Source organism: Phyllopteryx taeniolatus, unplaced genomic scaffold (assembly GCF_024500385.1).
Source record: "Phyllopteryx taeniolatus isolate TA_2022b unplaced genomic scaffold, UOR_Ptae_1.2 contig_65, whole genome shotgun sequence".
NCBI lineage: Eukaryota > Metazoa > Chordata > Actinopteri > Syngnathiformes > Syngnathidae > Phyllopteryx > Phyllopteryx taeniolatus.
Genome location: NW_026903613.1, coordinates 43,998 through 64,411, shown reverse-complemented (window position 1 = coordinate 64,411; position 20,414 = coordinate 43,998). Strand labels below are relative to the sequence as shown.

The 20,414-nt window shown below is 42.1% G+C and overlaps 1 protein-coding gene and 1 non-coding gene across 2 annotated transcripts; both read left to right on the top strand.

Annotated features, from left to right (window-relative positions):
• The first annotated feature begins 15 nt into the window (after positions 1 to 15).
• Positions 16 to 17,872, top strand: LOC133473909 (uncharacterized). Its single transcript, XM_061765377.1, has 5 exons — positions 16 to 248; positions 5,548 to 6,688; positions 10,486 to 10,546; positions 16,199 to 16,427; positions 17,847 to 17,872. Exons 2-5 carry the CDS (start codon positions 5,715 to 5,717, stop codon positions 17,870 to 17,872), a joined length of 1,290 nt encoding a protein of 429 aa, XP_061621361.1. The 5' UTR covers positions 16 to 248; positions 5,548 to 5,714.
• trnae-uuc (transfer RNA glutamic acid (anticodon UUC)) lies at positions 12,739 to 12,810 on the top strand. Its single transcript has one exon. It is a non-coding gene; the product is annotated as a tRNA-Glu (tRNA).
• Positions 17,873 to 20,414: the final 2,542 nt, after the last annotated feature.

The following is a 20,414-nucleotide window of genomic DNA, read 5'->3' as shown; positions in this document are numbered from 1 at the left end:
CTCGCCGTGCTTCAATCGTGCTTCAGCAAATTTGCCGGAATTTGGACTCAATGTTGTGAATCCTCGACGCGGGACGCTCCTGATCACTGCTTTGGACGAAAACATCATTTGTGCAATCTTCGTGTCCAGTTGGAGTCTTCTCTGCCACGTTGAAGCTTCTCGGCCTAGCTTAGCTCAGCTTAGCTTAGCTTGCTAACAAAGAGACACGTTTGTGATCAACACTTCGCTAAGCAGAGATCAAGCATGAGGTAAAGTGTTCTTTTATCCGCTACCGACTAGTAAGGAGTGGGGACCACAAGACCTACAACCCCAATTCCAATGAAGTTGGGACGTTGTGTTAAACGTAAATAAAACCACAATACAATGATTTTCAAATCATGTTCAACCTATATTTAATTGAATACACTACAAAGACAATATATTTAATGTTCAAACTGATAAACTTTATTGTTTTTAGCAAATAATCATTAATTTAGAATTTTATGGCTGTAACACGTTCCAAAAAAGCTGGGTACGTTCGTTTACTTCTTCAGCGAGCGTTAGCAGTGCAGTGTTCGTGTTTAGCCTGGGGAGGAAGGTGGACACTGGCGAGGATGAAACAGGCGAACTCGTGGGTTGAGTCGACTGGCTTACAGTTAAAAAAACAACGACTCCAAGTCCAGGCTGCAGTGTGTGTTGAGCTCCGAGACGTCGATACACCGTTTTTCGTTGATATAGAAGCATATTCCGCCACCTTTGGTTTTTGCTCCATGACGCGTTCCGCTCAGTGTAGTTGGAAGCCCGGAACCATTACGGCGACATCAAAGACGTGTTCTTTAAGGACAATGTTCCTCAACGTACAATTGGAAGGAATTTGGGGATTTCATCATCTACAGTCCATAATATCATCAAAAGGTTCAGAGAATCTGGAGAAATCACTGCATGTAAGCGGCAAGGCCTAAAACCAACCTTGAATGCCCGTGACCTTCGATCCCTCAGGCGGCACTGCATCAAAAACCGACATAAATGTGTAAAGGATATCACCACATGGGCTCAGGAACACTTCAGAAAACCTATCCATCCATCCATTTTCTTTACCGCTTATCCTCACTAGGGTCGCAGGCTGCTGGAGCCTATCCCCGCTATCTTCGGGTGGAAGGCGGGGTACAGCCTGAACCGGTCGCCAGCCAATCGCAGGGCACATAGGAACAAAACACCATTCACACCTATGGGCAATTTAGAGTCTTCAATCAACCTACCACGCACGTTTTTGGGATGTGAAAGCCCAGAGAAAACCCACCCAGGCACGTGGAGAACATGCAAACTCCACACAGGCGGGGCCGTGATTTGAACCCCGGTCCTCAGAACTGTGAGGCAGATGTGCTAACCAGTCATTCAAGAGGAAAAGAACCATCCGGACTGTTATGGACGCAAAGTTCAAAAGCCAGCACCTGTGATGGTATGGGGCCGTGATAGTGCCAATGGCATGGGTAACTTAAACATGTGTCAAGGCACCATTAATGCTGAAAGGTGCATACAACTGTGGCATTAAAAGCAGAGACAGATGCATTCCCCATATTTGAGGATGAATGCCATTACTACTGAAGCAAGAAACACAGTTACCTTTACATTCCAATACGTCACTTCCAAACCGCCAAAGAGGTTGTCGTGAATATAACGCAATATAACAGTTAACAATCAATATTTATCTAATAACATGACAAAAACGTTAAATGTTGTTTTTACTTTTTGTTTTATAATCAGGGCAGGAGGCGGGGTACACCATGAACTGGTTGCTAGTCAATCGCAGGGCACATTGAAACAAACAACCGTTCATACTCACATTCACACCTACGGGCAATTTAGAGTCTTCAATCAACCTACCATGCATGTTTTTGGGATGTGGGAGGAAACCGGAGTGCCCGGAGAAAACCCATCCAGGTACAGGGAGAACATGCAAACTCCACACTGTGATTTGAACCCCAGTCCTCAGAACTGTGAGGCAGACACTCTAACAGTCGTACACCGTGCCAAGTCGGGTGCACTGAGGCACAAATAGTGCTGATTCTTTGATTGTCGGGGTGCTCATAACTCCCCCGAAGAAGTAAGCTTGCCTGATGAAGACTGAATTACTTCGAAATATTGCATTACAGGCTTACTTGTGGGATGTTAGGGACAGATGGAAGGATGAAGGGGGTGCCAGATAGATTTTGTCATATTTTGTTTTTTTGGGCTCGGGGGTGCCATAGTTTACGCTTTTGTCTGAAACCAAAATTTAAAACAAAAAAATACCCCCAAAAAATGGAAAATCATAAAAATGACAAAAATAACCAAACTGATAAATTATGATCTAAGTCAAACAAGATGAGGAACGGAACATAAATTAATGACGCTGTTTATACGGCTGAGAGGGTGTATGGGACGGTCAACTGAAAGGATAAAATGAGACCAAATTAGGCATGAAATAACCAAAATTAAGAGATCAAATACGGATCCAAATGAGCCAAATTAAACATTCCTAAAGATAATTTAAATCAACAAAACCGAATTTAAATCAACAAAACCAAAGAAAACGAAAAATGCCAAAATAGGTGGCACGGTGGATGACTGGTTAGAGCATCAGCCTCACAGTTCTGAGGACCCGGGTTCAATCCCCGGTCCAGCCTGTGTGGAGTTTGCATGTTCTCCCCGTGGGTTTTCTCCGGGCACTCCGGTTTCCTCCCACATCCCAAAAACATGCATTAATTGGAGACTCTAAATTGCCCGTAGGTGTGACTGTGTGTGCGAATGGTTGTTTGTTTGTATGTGCCCTGCGATTGGCTGGCAACCAGTTCAGGGTGTACCCCGCCTCCTGCCCGATGACAGCTGGGATAGGCTCCAGCACGCCCACGACCCTAATGAGGAGAAGCGGCTCAGAAAATCGATGGATAATCCAAAATAAAGGGTTAACAGAGTAAGTCAAAACATAGGATGGAAAACAACTATACCAAAAAATAAGGGACAGCAAAAACCAAACTAAAAAGTTCAATTAAACATAAAGGATAAACATAACTAAATTGAAACTGAAAAGAAACCTAAATAAAGGATCAAACAAAACCTAACTAAAAGGGGACAAATGATAAGTGCGCCCTTCTTTTGGAGAGGTATAATATACTGGGATATCCCTTATTCTAATCTTACTCTAACCTTAAGCAAAGGTCTACTTTTTATGCAGTTGCTCTCTGTAGCCCTAACCTTAAATTGACTTTGGTTGAATGGATAGGATGGACTGGCATTGTTGGGATTTTAACCTTAACCTGTTGGGTACCTGCTGGCCCATTTGTTTGGATGTGGCCTGTGACCCTCTACCGCCCTCTGCTGGTCCCTTAATTTTTTCTTACGTTTCCTTGTGTGGGACTGACCCTGGAATGGATTTTAATATTCCTATATATATGCTAGATAGCGGCACGGTGGCCGACTGGTTAGAGCGTTAGCCTCACAGTTCTGAGGTGCGGGGTTCAATCCCCGTCCCCGCCTGTGTGGAGTTTGCATGTTCTCCCCGTGCCTGCGTGGGTTTTCTCCGGGCACTCCGGTTTCCTCCCACATCCCAAAAACATGCATTAATTGGAGACTCTAAATTGCCCGTAGGCATGACTGTGAGTGCGAATGGTTGTTAGTTTCTATGTGCCCTGCGATTGGCTGGCAACCAGTTCAGGGTGTACCCCGCCTCCTGCCCGATGACAGCTGGGATAGGCTCCAGCACGCCCGCGACCCTAGTGAGGAGAAGCGGCTCAGAAAATGGATGGAAAATGGATGGATGGATATGCTAGATAAAAATATTATTATTTTGGCACATATGTGGTTTTGTATTTATGTTCCCCTTCATATCAAAAAGATATAAATACTGTCCCATATGAATATGAAACAAAATGTGGGCTCAGATCTTTTGATTGACTATAATACAGGGAAATAGGAATCACTGATTTATTTGTGCCCGTGCATGGGATGCTTGATCATCCTCTCTTTTTCTAACCTAAACCAGATTCTTGTTATTTGTGTATCCTTTCCTGTAAAATGTTATAAAATGTGGGCGGCAGAAACGTTTTAATTATATGGTACAATTTATCCGCTATTAAAGGCAGTCTCACCAATTCATGGGATTAGAATAGAAATACGTGTAATAGGCGAAATAGTAGGAGGTTGTGTTTTTTCTTTTCCCTTTGTGAAACGTTTTTTTTTAATCGCTTTTTTCTTTTTCTTTTAGTAGTTTCTTGTATATTTTACAGAAGCGTATTGCTGCCACACCCAAAAAAAAAGCTTCACTATCACGTTATAACATGATACGTTTCATGTTATAACGTGATATGTTTCATGTCATAATGTGATAAATTTCACGTTATAACGTGAATAATTTCATATTATAACGTGAAAAGTTTCAATAACACTACTGTTTTTCGTTTGATTCTTATGGGCTAGACGTGTTTTTCGTCAAAATATTTTCTGTAATTACTTTACTACTGGGTGTGAGTCATGGTCAAATTCAGCTTACGTCGCCGACGTCGGAATGGAACTATGTCGGAAACAGACCACGTAACCCCCTGTGCAGTGAGCTATTTCACGCGCATCCCAGGTTGGAAAACATTACGAATGCATCAAACGCTATGACTGAGGGTGTAACGGTAATGAAATTGTATGATGATGTTTTTTGTACTGATCAGAGCCGTATACTGAGTGACAGAACATTCTAGGTATGGGGCGAGAAGCGTATCTGCCTGACCCTCTATTAACTAACCCTAACGCTCTAATTGACTACGTTAACAAATGCAGGGCAGCTCAACCTCTGGCTTGTGGAGGTCATGGCTTGCAATATGCTTTAGGTGGTATGTCAAACTCTTTTGAAATGGCGTCTTGAGAATGTGAATATCACCACAGCATGAAACAAAGCATACTATAGTTATGTTTAAAAATGTAACGTGTTTTCTGAGGCTATTTTTAAACAATACCTTTCCTTGATCTTAAATTTTGTAAAAGTGGGATTTGAGACTGCAACAATAATGAAACGTGGGTCCCTGGGTGAAAACAGAGGACCACTCACAGCTCAGTTGGGGGAGGGGCATCCATTCAGTATAACAATCAGCAGAGAATTTTGTGTGACAATATATAAAGACAGCCATATAATTATATAATATTAGCCTATAATGCATGTAATCTATATCTATCGATCTATCTGTCTATCTATCTAGCGATCTATCTGTACATATAGAGTATATATACTGACAGATAAAGTTGTTGTTACCCCTCTGTTAATAAAAGAAAAATTAATTGCATGATAAATGAAAATGGAAATGATATATTGCAAAATATAACAATAGTATAGCAATACGAGCATATAAAAATAATCGAATTGTGACTCAAGTATCATGATAGAATTGTATCGTCGGGCAACTGCTGATCCCCCCTCCAGTATTTTATATGACTGGTAACATTTTTAGATTGCAACACAATTGCATTACACAATGGTATCAGTCTACATAATTTAAGTGTGCAAATGTCAATGAATTGTGCATACATTTGTTTCTGTTTTGATAGATTGATGCCACAGTCATTGCCTTTAAAGATGTCAGCAGTCTGGCTGGCTACATCCCAATATATGGAGATCGCATCGCAGCAAGACGCATCTGTTTGGAAAACAAAGGTGCAAATAAAGGAACAAGAGAATCAAAAATAATTCACTGCTTGAAAAACTAAAGATAAAGATGGGTGTTGGGAATGAGGATAATGAAAGTGATCATGAGGAGACTACAACTGCAAAGCGGAAAAGAACCTACACAAAAAACAACAAATGGGCTGAAAAGCTGACCAGAAAAGTTGAGTTGGGGTGGATTCGTGAAGGTAAACAAATAAGGAAACGCAAAGGATGGGGAACGAGGACACTTGGTGTGTCCAAAGAGTCCAAAAAAGCTGACATGTTGCAGTATGCTAAAGACATTTTCTTTCCAAATGGAAAAAGTAGATTTGGAAGATGTGAAGCATTCAGTTGTGACATATTAGACTACCAAGAGGAAGCTGTACTTGATGAAGATATCACAATTGGAGACCTCTACAAAGTACGAAGAATGGGAGTGTTACAATTTTACCTTTGCACTAATAGACTGGTAGACTCTGTTGCGGAAAGCTCTGATGCAAATATTGACCTTCAGCTGAGAGACACACATGAAGATGATCTTCAAACCATTGTCATTCAGTCGGCTGATTTGAAGGAGTTAGATGCACATGTAATTTCTGACACATCTGAGGTGATGATTGGCCCTTTCCTTGGAGAACCCATGGCAAGTCAGCTGGATGACTCTTTGATACATCAACCCATCCTGCAGTTTGAAGTAGATGAGCTGGCCATCCCGTCAGTCACTCCTACCGCATTAAGCACAGCAACATTCAACACTCCAGACACAGCATATACAGGTGATCAAGCAAGTGATTCTACAGCTCTATATGCTCTTGAATGTGTCATCACCATAAAATTTCACAGAGTCCATCTTCTGGAGGAAATGATTAGCCAGTTTAAGGATGCAGCACTGCTCAAACACCACTTAAAATACACTTACATCGATGAAAAAGGAGCTGATGCAGATGGTGTTTCAAGGGGTGTCTATGCTGCATTTTGGACAGAGTTTATGGACCACACAGCTGAGGGGGAGGACGTTAGAGTTCCAACACTGTCTCCTAGATGGCAAGAAGAAGATTGGAAATCCATTGGCCGAATTCTGCTGAAAGGATATGAAGAACATGGATACTTTCCTTGTCGCCTTGTCCCTATTTTCACAGTGGCACTTATTTTTGGTGAGAATAAAGTGTCAGATGATATGCTCTTTGAAAGTCTCCTCATGCAGATAAGATCGAGATCTGATAACCATTGCCTTAAAAGATGATCTTTCAGATGAGGACAAAGATGAATTGTTAGATTTTCTGGACCGCTTGGATGTAACAACTCTTCCGACAAAAGAGAATTTGAAAGTCATCCTTCTAAAAGTGGCACACAAGCAGTTGATCCAAAAACCAAGATATGCTGCAGAAAAAAATTCATTAATTGTTAGCACCCCCCTAAAAGAAGCATTTGTGAACCCACAAGATCTCTTACAAATGTATCAGGATAAAAAGCCAACAACAAAAAAATGCTTTTGAAGATGCTGACAGCATCTCCTACTAGTCAAGCAGAGAATATAAGCTTGTGTTTTCTGCAACAGTACATCAGAGGACTGGATGATGCAGGACTTAGAAAATTGTTAAGGTTTATCACAGGGTCAGATATAATCTCTGTTGACAAGGTTGAGATCCTGTTCACACCAGCAGATGGACGAGCAAGACGTCCAGTAGCTCATACCTGTGGGCCAGTTCTGGAACTGCCATGGACATACACTTCTTACCCAGAATTACGTACTGGAATAGATAGCCTACTTGTTGCTGAAAGCTCCTTTCAGTTCAGCATAGTTTAGGTCAGTAATACAAGTAAATTACTCTTTCAGGGACAAAGCCACAGTGAGAATTACTGACTTCAAAAAATATTTACAGATACACAAAGCTGTTTATCCACCGTGTTCATACAGAACATACCTGTTCCTTTTAAAGTTGTTACCTGTTATTTACCAGAAAGCAATAACTACGAGGTGGTAATTTTGTTACGTTTAAGTTAAATCTCACCAGTCTGGTGATACACTGTTTTGTGGAGACACAATTTGTGATTGCTGTTCTGCATGTTGTGACCAAAATGTCTTTGAAAATAATTACACAGCTGCAAATGGGGAACTGAATATTAATTCTTGAGTTATTTTATTTGTAATCATGATGGGTGCGGCATGAAGACCTATCCCGTTGGTTCTTTAGAAATGAGAAATGTTGAAACAGTAACTTAATCTTAAATGTTTAATTTTCTAATCTCTAGTCATTTGTTAAATAATTAGACTTTTTCATTTTAGCAGTTCACAAAAAGTTTTCAGTAAGAGGCTATAACATTCCTGATTTAAAAAAAAACAAAAAACTTTCAAATTGATCCACATTGGAGACATCAGTTGAAAAATGCCTGTGGTAACATCCATCCATCCATCCATCCATTCTCTTAACATCTTATCCTCACTAGGGTCGCAGGTGTGCTGATGCCTATTTTAGCTGACTTCGGGCGAGAGGTGGAGTACACCCTAAACTCGTTGCCAGCCTATCACAGCCTGTGGTATGAATGAAAAATAAATAATTGAGGATTGGGTGCCCATTCTCGATAAATACAAGTCACATGTAAACATGATCTCACCAACACACCACCACATTTTGAAATACCTTGAGATGTTGTATTCCTCCTGTTCAACCTTCATTTTCATGCATACATCTGTTGCTCCATTCAGATAAATTCCTTTTATAGCAGATTAACCTCTCTGTGATAACAGCCTCTTAATCCAGGCCTATTACAATTTCAGAAAAAGATGATTTGTCTATATGTGCCCTGCGATTGGCTGGCGAACAGTTCAGAGTGTACCCCGCCTCTCGCTGGGATAGGCTCCAGCAAGCCTACAACCCTCGTGAGGGTAAGTGGTACGGAAAATGGATGATTTGTCAGACGTCCAATAATTTAAAATGTCTGAGCCAGAAGTCATTTGGGATCACCATGGCATCATCATACCACAACAATAAGTGTACAGTGTACAATTAAAAAATAAAATGTCACCATTTGATAAACTGTATCAGATTATACTGTAGTTTCAAGATCATTCTCGACATCTTCTCTCTTCCCAGACAAACAGGAACCAAACAACAGGGTCCCAGTCTTCATATTTTATTTCTTCTTGGTGGATCAGCAGGCTCAGACGTCTGGCAGATGAGGAACTCTTAGACCACTGTATAATTGGCGTGCTGGATTAATTGTTGATTTCAGGGGCCTGGCAGATGTAGCAAAAACTTTGTAAAGCCGCAGACACTGTTTTTGCTTAGAACTAAGGACAGGAAGTAAAAATGAACAGAAAAAAATACAATTGTTGTGATTAACCTCAAAAATAGAAATGTATAGGTTTTTAAGTATGTCTGCTCTCAGGAAGAGATACAGCTCTATGGCCTCATCTGCTGTGGTGGGTGAGTGCAAGAAATTTTCTGTCATTATAAGGAAGCACAAGTTGAATACAGTCTCATCACAAGGATATGGTCCTCTCTGGTGGCATTCTTGTTAACAGGCCTGCACTGCCTCATGAGAGACCTGTTTTAGTTTATCTTGTCCTCCAAAGAGATGAGTGATGGTGTACAACAAAATTGGACATCCACTTGGAGCTACTGCATTTCTGCTGTTGTGGATAATGTGGGTATTCCACAAACTTGCTGCAGCTCTTCCTGCAGAAGAAAAAGACATTAACAGTGAGAATGTCAAATAATACATGCTTTCTATTTTGCGTCAATATGACACATGCAAACATACTGTATATACTGTAGTGTCTTCTTGATCAGAATCAGAATCAGAATCAGAATCATCTTTATTTGCCAAGTATGTCCAATAGACACAAGGAATTTGTCTCCGGTAGTTGGAGCCGCTCTAGTACAACAGACAGTCAATTTACAGAACACTTTGGAGATATAAAGACATTGACAAAAAACAATTGTGCAAAAAGATGCAGAGTCCTCTAGCACTTAGAGCAGTTCGAATGGCTAATATCGCAATAGTCCGGTGCAATGACCATTGTGCAAAGGGCACTGAGATGATGATGAAAGGGGTGAATGGGTGGTGGTAAAGGGCATTTTTTTCACACAGTCAAAAAATTCAGGAATTATCCAAACTATAAACAGCTGTTTTTGAAGGCCTAGCATGTAGTGACTTGATGTATAGAGAAAAAGAAAAAGGTAGTGAAGGAGGCAGAAGTGTAAAGAAGGAGAGGAAGACAGGAAGGAGAGATTGACAGACTACGAAGAAAACATTTTAAAATAGAGCATTGAAATTAAAATACACAAATAATGGTCTCGGCATAGGGAACAAAACAGCTCAAAAGAATTAGATATGGGACAGAGGAAAGGAGTGCTTAGGAGAGGAAGGAGGAAAGGTGAACAGAATAAGGAGGTAAAAACAAGCTCAAGCCCGTGAACGTGAATATTTACATTCATTCAAAGGGAAAGTGTATATAAGACGAGCGGGGGGAGAGAGAGAGAGAGACATACAAACATACAGCAACTATATAGCTAGATAGATAATGACACTTATTTATATATATACATGATGCCTACCTCTATGAGGTTCAGGCAAGTAAACAATACAAGCTGTTTGTCCAAGAAGTCTCCCAAAAATCTGTCATTGCCTTTGAGTTCCTGGAGACGCTTTATCCAGAATTGAGCATGATGCCTTCTCAAAAAGGCCCACCGGCTTTCAATCCTCTGATTGTGATTGCTGGACCCAGAAATGAAGCGGTTACCGACGTGGCGATCCATATCCGTACTCCAGTGTCGGAATTTGCATCTCTGCCACTGTGACGTTTTCTGTCCCCGACTCTGCTCGAATTCTGGCAGGTGTCCCCATCCTTTTCTCAACTTCGGATATGGAATAACCAGCGATGATCTTGGGGGTGCTGTTTGTTGAATAGACATGGAACCAAACCATGAGCCTTGAAAAGCCATCAATCGCTCCATTGATGCAAAGACCAAAAGGCTTTAGTTTGTCGTACGAGTCAACATGCCACATACAATTTGGCCCAGGGTTAACGTACGTACATCGGGTCAAGCGGTTTCTCCGCCTTTGCGCAACACCACAGGGGTCTAAAAACTTAAGCAGATGTCCCGGGGTACTCTGGGTCACAACATACCCAGTTTGGATGCAGTGGAGATGGTGTAGTTTGTATCCGTGGAGCCTTCCGTGCCCCTCCAGCTGATCAATTAGAAATGACGCTACCTCCAGGGGGTCGGACTGATTCGGCCTCCTGTACAGTCCCATGCACTTTGAATTACGTCTGAGAGTACACATACTTATTACAAGGCTGTCAATAACTTTAAAATCTCACCATGTCTCAACCCAAACATGAAATAGAACTTAATCAAATCGTTTAAATGAACCGAGCTATCCATTCTGCAGACACACACCGTTTCGAAGCAATAACTTCCAATTCAGGTCGATGGCGAAGCCAATTTGGCGAAGCCATATGAACGTGTATCTTCTTTTTCACTCTTAACTCTTTTTGAACACTCGGACTTATTTCTGTTAAGTATTATAGAAAAGCATCATAGATTATAATAATAATAATACGTTAAAAGGACTCCGCCAGTGACCCAGTGGGGGTCAAATTTATTACGTTTTAACGTGATTACTTTCCACGTTATAACCTGAACCGAATCACATTATAATGTGAAAGTTTCACACTATAACGTGAAAGTTTTCACGTTATAACATGAAATTTTTCACATTATAATGTGTAATTTATCACATTATAACGTGACCCATATCACGTTATAACATGAAACGTATCACGTTATAACGTGATAGTGAACCTTTTTTTTTTTTTTTTTTTTGGTGTGGTAGCAATACGCTTCCGTATTAGAGACACCAAGACGTGTCCCATATGATCTGGCAGTCAGGATTAGTGGTTTTCACTGGTCTCCTACTCCTAGTATGGGAATGTAACCTGAATTCTTTTGTTTTGGCCTGGTCTTTTTACGAAAAATTGGGCTTGAAAGTAAGTGAAGATTTTTTTTTAAGAAAGTTGAAGTAACACCACAATATGGTCTAGTGGTCAGGATTCCTGGTTTTTATCCCGGCGGCCCGGGTTTGACATTTTTGGGAATGTTCCTTGAATCGCTTCTGAACACTACCATTTAGAATTTGTCACCTTGTATGGTAACATTATCTCAGGTCCAGTATTCTGGCATGGACCTTCACCCAGGAAACCAGGTCCGACTCCGAGTATGAGAGCATTTTTTTACCCAGCATTCCACCAATTTGGCTGTTCATCCAGAAAACTTCCAATTGAACTTGGGGGGGGGGGGGAATCAACAAAGGTGTTTCCCAGATGGTCAAGCGGTCAGGATTCTTGGTTTTCAGCCATGAGGCCTGGGTTTGACTCTGGGTATGGGAAATGTTCCCTGAATTCGATTTGGGCTTTAACATCATGGTGAATAATTCCAGTTTGGGGAAATGTCCAGGCGGGCACGCTGGGCGAGTGGTTAGATTGTCTACCTCACAGTTCTGAGGATAGGGCTTCAATCCCCAGCCCTGCCTGTGTGGAGTTTGCATGTTCTCTCTGTGCCTGTGTGGGCTTTCTCCAGGCACTCTGGTTTCCTCCCACATCCCAAAAATATGCACGCTCGGTTAATTGAACTCTAAATTGCCCGTAGGTGTGAATGTGAGTGAGAATGGTTGTTTGTTTATTTGTGCCCTGTGATTGGCTGGCAACCAGTTCGGGGTGTACCCCGCCTCCTGCCCGATGATAACTGTCATAGGCTCCAGCATGCCCGCGACCCGAGTGAGGAGAAGTGGCTCAAAAAATGGATGGATGGAAATGTTCAACATTTTAGAAAACCAAAAAAGGATTTTTCCATATGGTTAAGCGGCCAGGTTGCTCCTGGTTTGGGAATGTTCCCTGTTTTCCACTCTTTGGGCTTTGACCATGCAGAAAATTTCAAATATGTTGTGCTTCGAAAAACTGGCAGACCAACGTGTCCCATAGGGTCTGGCGGTTAGGATTTCTGGTTTTCATTGGTCTCCTACTCCCAATATGGGAATGCTTTTTTGGCCTGAGCGTATCAATTGGAAAGAAGACCAAACATCATGTGTCCCATATGGTCTAGTGGTCAGGATTCCTGGTTTTCACCCAGGTGGCCCGGGTTCGACTCCCGGTGTGGGAATGTTCTTTGAACCTCTCCTGAACTCTCCAATTTGGACTTTGATTAACACTTGGTATGGCAACTTCCCTTGATTCTGGTACTGTGGCATGGATATTTATCCCAGTGTGACTCCCATTCTGAGAGTGTTTTTTTTACCCGGCATTCCACCAATTTAGCTTTAACATTCATCAGCGAAAAAAAAAAAAAAAAGCGTTTGGGGAAACGTTCAATATTTGGGGAAAAAACCAAAATAAAACAAAGGAGTGGCCCATATGGGCAAGCGGTCAGGATTTGTGGTTTTCACCCAGGTGACCTGGGATTGACACTCAGTGTGGGAACATTTCTTGAATTCCTCCATTTGGGCTTAGATTTTCATGCAGAAAATTTCCAATATTTTGCCCTTGGAAAAAAATAATGGTCGGTACACCAAAACGATCTGGCAGTCAGGATTACTGGTTTTCACTGGTCTGTTATTCCTGTTATGGGAATGTAACCTGAATTCTCTTATGGCCTAAAATTTAAAGTCCAGAATTTTTCAAAAATAAGTTGAAGAAATATCATCGTGTCCCATATGGTCTAGCGGTCAGGATTCTGGTTTCACCATGGACGGCTTGGTTAAATTCCCAGTATGGGAATGTTCCTTATATACTGAACTCTCCCATGTACAGCTCCAATATTTTGGAAAATAAAAACAAAGCACTTGTCCCATATGGGCAAGCAGTCACAATTTGTAGTTTTCACCCAAACAGCCTGGGTTCAACTCCTCATATGGGAACATTCCCTGAATTCCACCATTTGGGCTTTGATTGGCTGTCAGAAAATTTCAGAGAGAATAAGTGGTAGAGACACCAAATGTGTCCCATATGATGTGGCAGTCAGGATTACAGGTTTTCACTGGTCTCCTACTCCCAGTATGGGAATGTAATCTGAATTATTTTGTTTTGGCATTGGCATCATTGAAAGGTAAAGAATTTCCCCAAAAATAAATTGAACACACACCATAATGTGTTCCATATGGTCTAGCAGTCAGAATTTCTGGTTTTCATCCAGGTAGCTGGGCTTCAACTCCCGGTATGGGAATGTTGTTTGAATCTCTCCTAAACTCTACCATTTGGACTTTAATTGATACATTGTATGGTAACGAATGGCGTCGCTATGTTTTGCAACAAATAGTTTACGATGGTCTTGAGACAGCACTCAGTGTCTTTACTCACACCTTGGCAATCAAACCTTTTTGTAGGCAATCAATTAGGACTGAACCAGCTGATATTCATTTGTACTGACAAGAGGCTGGATTGCTGTTTGATTATTGATAAATAGGCACATATCTAAGCTTCTGAACGTTACAGTGAGCATGGTTGTTGCCATTATACGTAAGTGGAAAGCCAATCTTGCCAACATAAATTTGCCTCGATCAGGTGCCTCTCGCAAGATTTCTGACAGAGGGGTTTGAGGAGTGCAAAGAAGAATCAGAAGAGTTGTCCAAGATCCAAGGACCATCTGTTGAGAACTTTCAAAAAGACGTGGAATTAGCAGGTACTGTTTTCACCAGGAAAAGAGTGAGTAATATACGCTGCTAGGGCCTGTATACATGCTCACCACACACGACCCCATTGCTGAAAAAAAAGCATGTCAAAACTTGTTGAAAGTTTGCTGAACAACATTTGGACAAGCCAGTTAAATACTGGGAGAAATAGTCTGGTTGGATGAGAGCAAAATTGAACTGTTTGGTAATGCACACCACGTTTGGAGGACAAATCGCACTGCACATCACTCTAAAAACACCATACCAACAGTTCGGAGGTGGGAACTTGATGGTGTGAGGATGGTTTTTCTACAAATGGGACTGGTAAACTTCACATTATTAAAGGAAGGATGAATGGGCAAATGTGCCGAGACGTTCTCGACAAAAATCTGCTGCCATCGAGGAGGATGATGAAAAGGAAACATGTCATGGTCTGTGTTTTGGTTTGGGTTGTGTTTAGTTTTGTTCCATGTTTTCCTGTGTTCCATGTTTGTCGTGTGCTCATTAGGTTGTTGTGTCCACCTGTTCTCGTCTACTTTGTGTCGACCAAGCAGCTCTCTCCTGGCACTCGTGTCTTGTCCAGGTGTTCCTCGTTGTCTCGTCAATTTGTTTGTATTTAGTTCCCTGGTTTCTTTCACTTCTTGTCGGTTCATTGTCGTTGTCACATGTCTTTGCCATGTCATAGTCGTCAATTGTCTTTATCATTGTGTTATGTCATTGTCAGGTGTCATTTTCCCTATCTATTCCACGTCTTACTCACAGGTCATAGTTTGTTTCCAGTTTTAGATATTCAAGTGTTTCTTTGTTACTTTGCTTTGATTATCTGTTGTGGGACTTCGTTCAGTTTTGCTTCATCCAATATCCTTGTTTTCCCTTTTTGAAGATTAAATATTATTATTTGAGGAAGTGACTGCAGGCCCCGTTCCTGCTCCTCGGCAGCTGCGGCAGGCTCCCGTTCCAGCTCCTCGGCAGCTGCGGCAGGGTCCCGTTCCTGCTCCTCGGCAGCTGCGGCAGGCTCCTGTTTCTGCTCCTCGGCAGCTGCGGCAGGCTCCCGTTCCTGCTCCTCGGCAGCTGCGCCAGGCTCCCGTTCCTGCTCCTCAGCAGCTCGCCAGGCTCCCGTTCCTGCTCCTCGGCAGCTGCGCCAGGCTCCCGTTCCTGCTCCTCGGCAGCTGCGCCAGGCTCCCGTTCCGGCTCCTCGGCAGCTGCGCCAGCGGCCGCCACCCGCCCCCGCTCCGGCGGCGCTCGTCCAGCGGCCGCCACCCGCCCCCTCTCCGGCGGCGCTCGTCCAGCGGCCGCCACCCACCCCCGCGGCGCTCGTCCAGTGGCCGCCACCCGTTTCTTTGTTACTTTGGTTTGATTATCTGTTGTGGGACTTCGTTCAGTTTTGCTTTATCCAATATCCTTGTTTTCCCTTTTTGAAGATTAAATATTATTATTTTGAGACTCCCGCACTCCTGATCGTCCATCCATCCATCCATTTTCAACACCGCTTATCCTGGTTAGGGTCGCGGGACGCTGGAGCCTATCCCAGCTGACTTCGGGCGAAAGGCGGACTACACCCTGAACTGGTCGCCAGTCAGTCGCAGGGCACATATAGACACGTACAACCATTCGCACTCACATTCACATTCACACCGTCACTGAGTGGGAACTGAACCCACGCTGCCTGCACTAAAGTCAGGCGAGTGTACCACTACACCATCAGTGACCAACTCCTGATCGTGTAAAGCCTAATTTTATTGGTGTTCTTGACCTGTCCAGTTTTATTCCCCAATATATCAAACTCATCTGTCTTTCATATGAACCTTAAATATAACTATTAACTAGAATACACAACATGAGAACAGATTTACCAAACTGTGTGTGTCATTTTGTGTCTTGCAGACATCACTGAAGATTTTCGTACTGAGGGGCAGGAGCCAGAGCCCCCTCACATTAAAGGAAATGGAGGACGAAGTGGTCCACCAAATCAAAGAGGAAGAGAAATTGGAGCCCACTCCCATTGAAAAAGAGGATGCGGAAGAGCACCCCCATAGCAAACATGAAGTAGAGGAGGACATCACCAAGTTTCTTTCGACTGGTGTCCCTTTGAAGACTAAAGATGAAAGCCAAAGTGAGGAGACCAGAGGGGCGGAGCCTCCAAGCAGCAGCTAAAGTCAACACATGACAACAGAAGGTGATGGAGACCCCTGTGGAGGATCACAAGCAGACGGACTCTTTGCTCCACAATCAGATAGTGACTACATGATGTTGCACTCTACTCACACTGATGAAAGTGATGATGATGAACAGTCGGAAGGTTATATGACATTTCACACTGACAACAAACAATGGAAATGTTCTCAGTTTGGGAAAACATTTGCCTATAAGAGCATTTTGAAACAAAACGTGAGAACCCACATTGGTGAGAAATATTTTTCCTGCTCAGTTTGCGGTCAAAGATTCCTGAAACGGGACACTTAAAAATACACACAAGAATACACACTGGTGAGAAACCTTTCTCTTGTTCAGTTTGCAGTAAAAGATTAAGTCAGAAGGGAGATTAAAAAAACACACACAAGAACACACACTGGTGAGAAACCTTTTTCCTGCTCAGTTTTGGTCAAAAATTCACTCAGAAGGGAAACTTAACATAACACACGAGAACCCAAACGGGTGAGAAACCTTTTTCCTGGACAGTTTGTGGTAAAATATTCTCTGTGAAGGGACACTTAAAAATACACACAAGAACACACACTGGTGAGAAACCTTTTTCCTGCTCAGTGTGTGGACAAAGATTCTCTTATAAGTATCAGGCTAAGACACACAAGTGTGCTGGTGAGAATAGAAGTGATCAAGATGCTTTTACTGAAAATGTAAATGTTGAATCTAAAAAGTAATTAGTATGTTACTGCTTTACAAAAATCTACATTCTTGTATTCTGTGTACCAGCTTTAATTGTATCTTCTTCTTGTCCACATATTTTCTAAAAGCCTCCAGCGGGCAAGTGTTGAGAATTAGCACTGGTGCCAAAATACTAGTTAAAGGTGAGAACATGGGCATTAATTCCATAGTTCTGGACTCATAAATGATGTCTTCAGAAAAAAATTGTAATTTTAGAATCATTTTCTGATTAAATATGTAACTTTCAGCCACATGTTGGCCTGCCCACATTTTGGACATGTCACATGACACGTAACGAGCATGATTTCCTCATTGAACTTCTATGTTTTCTATGGTGTAATTTTTGTCCATATTGAAAGTCTGGGTGAATTTTTTGAACAGTAATGAATGAAAATACTGATAGTGAAATATTGGAAGGCTTGTAGCCGGGGAGCTGATCGCAAGACGAGTGAAGAACCAAGAGAGCAGAAATAACACGAGAGAGCGAGAGAAGGCGGGAGTCAGGGGTTAAGTACCCTGGGGGTGTGTCAAAGAGGACCAGACAGGACCACACCCATCAGCTTGAATCTAGTCGACAATTTTGATAAAAGTGGTGTAAAAATAATTTCTTAATATAAAATGCTCTCAACTTTGTATTCTTTCCTCACAGGTCAAGCCTACAGAATGACAGTTTAAACTTTAGTCTTGGCAAATCAACTGCTTGTGATTCAAATCACATTTCATGCTGGTTGGAGTCAAATCGAGACAAACAATTCACAAAATCTCATAATTGCGCTTGTAAAGTTGACACATTGACACAGACATCAAGGCATACATTTGGAATAATTCTGCAGAGTTCGTAAAATACCAAAACAGACATTTATCATTGGTTAAACATCAAATGAGAGTTCACGGGTTGCAGTTACTTTCAATGCCAACGGGTGTCGCCTTGTTCCAGCATGTGTTCCTATTCAGAGACAGGTGGTCCGGTGGGGTCCTTTGATGCTTGGGAGTTCAGACTTGGAGGGTAGATGTCAATTAGTTTCGGGTCCACGAGGCGTCTCCTTGGGGCAGTCTCACAGCAGGGCGGCTTCGAAGAATGCCGTTTATCGAGCCGTGGGGAGTCACTGTGTCACCTCAGTTTGCGGGAAGCATGTCCGCCACACACGTCATCCCACATGAAGTCATTGTTGCAGATTCGTTTCCTTATACAGTACATCAGCTCAATTTTGAATTGATTGCACCACAGATGTATAGCATATGTGTGTGTATATATATGTACAGATAGATCACAAAGGCGTTTCTGTCGGTGTCATTTTGTGACAGACGTTGAGTTTGTCATAACATTGGCTGACATGATGAGGGTCTCCCGACCGAACGCGTTACGTCGGTTAATATCCCAAAACTGCAGCTGATCTGATTTGATCTTGTAGTATATTTCAATAGTACTACAATCAGAGTTCCTTTGCAAGGGCCAAATGTTTGGAGATCTGTATTCAAGCCAACCATCTTTTCTTTGTTGTTCTACATCAAAGGACTGCCTTCAACCATTTGTACGTTTATTAGGGTTTTCATTCTCCGCCCAGACAGTAACATGTCTTGGGTTCACAACAGGCGTCCCGGTCTGCAAAGAGGATAGTTTGGCATCTTATTAGATAAGGGAACCGTTTGGCTGTGCTGCTCAGTTGTGAGTTAGCTGCAGATTGAACATGAAGCCGGCAGTTTACTTATAACAACAAACAAGACAGTGGAGAAAACGAAAGCTAACATATAATTTTGGGCACATCATTTGGCTTATGCACTATAACAAAACCTTTCCTGTTATATTACACCTTATTGTTGACTTAAGGAGTGTGACAAAAGGATTTAAGTTCAATCACTTTTTCCTATTTTATTTCTGTTTTATTTTATTGATCGGTCATTTAGTCTAATTTTGGATATTAAACCTATTATTTGCTTAATTTTCTGGTTCAAGTGCAATTGTAGGTTTATGAAATTAAATTGCGAAATCTGTAGCGACACTTCAAATCGACCATACAAATGTCCCTTTAAAGTTCACAACAATGTCAAAATTCAATTCAAAGACAATCGGAATTACAAAGCAATCATAGAACAATGTTTTCAAATGTCCTTTTTGACAAAAAAAAATCCCAAGAGTCCACAAGCAAGCAAGTCCATTTCTTGCTTTAAGTTAGAGCATTTTGTTTTTGGAGGGTTCCCAATGGATTAAAGACATTTCCAATCTTTTTAATGGGGGAAATGGATTTTATATCCAGGCAAATTCAGTCACCGTCACTGTTTAAATGAATGCATTTTAAAAAGGATTACAAATACACTTTATAGTTCACCACCAAAAGTCAAAGTTTATTTACAGTCTTATTTCAATCAATCACTTATTTGATATTGACATCACTAAAACATTGGACAAAATGTATGCATTGCTTTGACGAAGTATGGGTCCTCATGGTCCATATTTCACAAACAAGTTAATTTTAGCGGCACGGTGGAGACTGGTTAGTGCGTCTGCTTCACAGTTCTGAGTGCGAATGGTTGTTTGTTTGTATGTGCCCTGCAATTGGCTGGCAACCAGTTCAGGGTGTACCCCGCCTCCTGCCCGAAGATAGCTGGGATAGGCTCCAGCATGCCCGCGACGCTAGTGAGGAGAAGCGGCTCGGAAAATGGAGGGATGGATTTCTGTACATTTGCATTCAAATTGTCAAAATGAAAGCATTTAAAATCATGTCAGGAGTGGGATTTGAGCACACGCCTCCATTCAGAGACCAGAAAACCCATTTAGAAGGTGCTGAACCTTGCGTCTGGCACCTTAGACCACTCGGCCATCCTGACACATGGATTGTGTGGGTTTTCTCCGGGCACTCAGGTTTCCTCCCACATCCCAAAACCGCATTGGAGACTCTAAATTGCTCGTAGGTGTGAATGTGAGTGTGAATGGTTGTATGTGCCCTGCAATTGGCTGGGAACCAGTTCAGGGTGTACCCCGCCTCCTGCCCGATGACAGCTGGGATAGGCTCCAGCACGCCCGCGAGGAGATGCGGCTCAGAAAATGAATGAATGGATGGATGGATGGAAGTTAATTTTATGTATTTTTTGCTCAAGAAAATTCAACTGGCAGTCATTTCCCATAATATCCAAATGTTTTGGAGCAATTGGTACACAACTAATTCCGTTTGGAATGCCGCTTTTTCCTCGCATGTGTACTATGAAGTGGCAGTAATTA

Coding starts and splice junctions, on each gene's coding strand:
- LOC133473909 (XM_061765377.1), top strand. CDS start 5,715: ATGGGTGTTGGGAATGAGGATAATGAAAGTGATCATGAGGAGACTACA. Junction 6,689..10,485: donor CCAACACTGTCTCCTAGATG/GCAAGAAGAAGA, acceptor GAATTCTGGCAG/GTGTCCCCATCCTTTTCTCA. Junction 16,428..17,846: donor GACTAAAGATGAAAGCCAAA/GTGAGGAGACCA, acceptor CTTTCCTCACAG/GTCAAGCCTACAGAATGACA.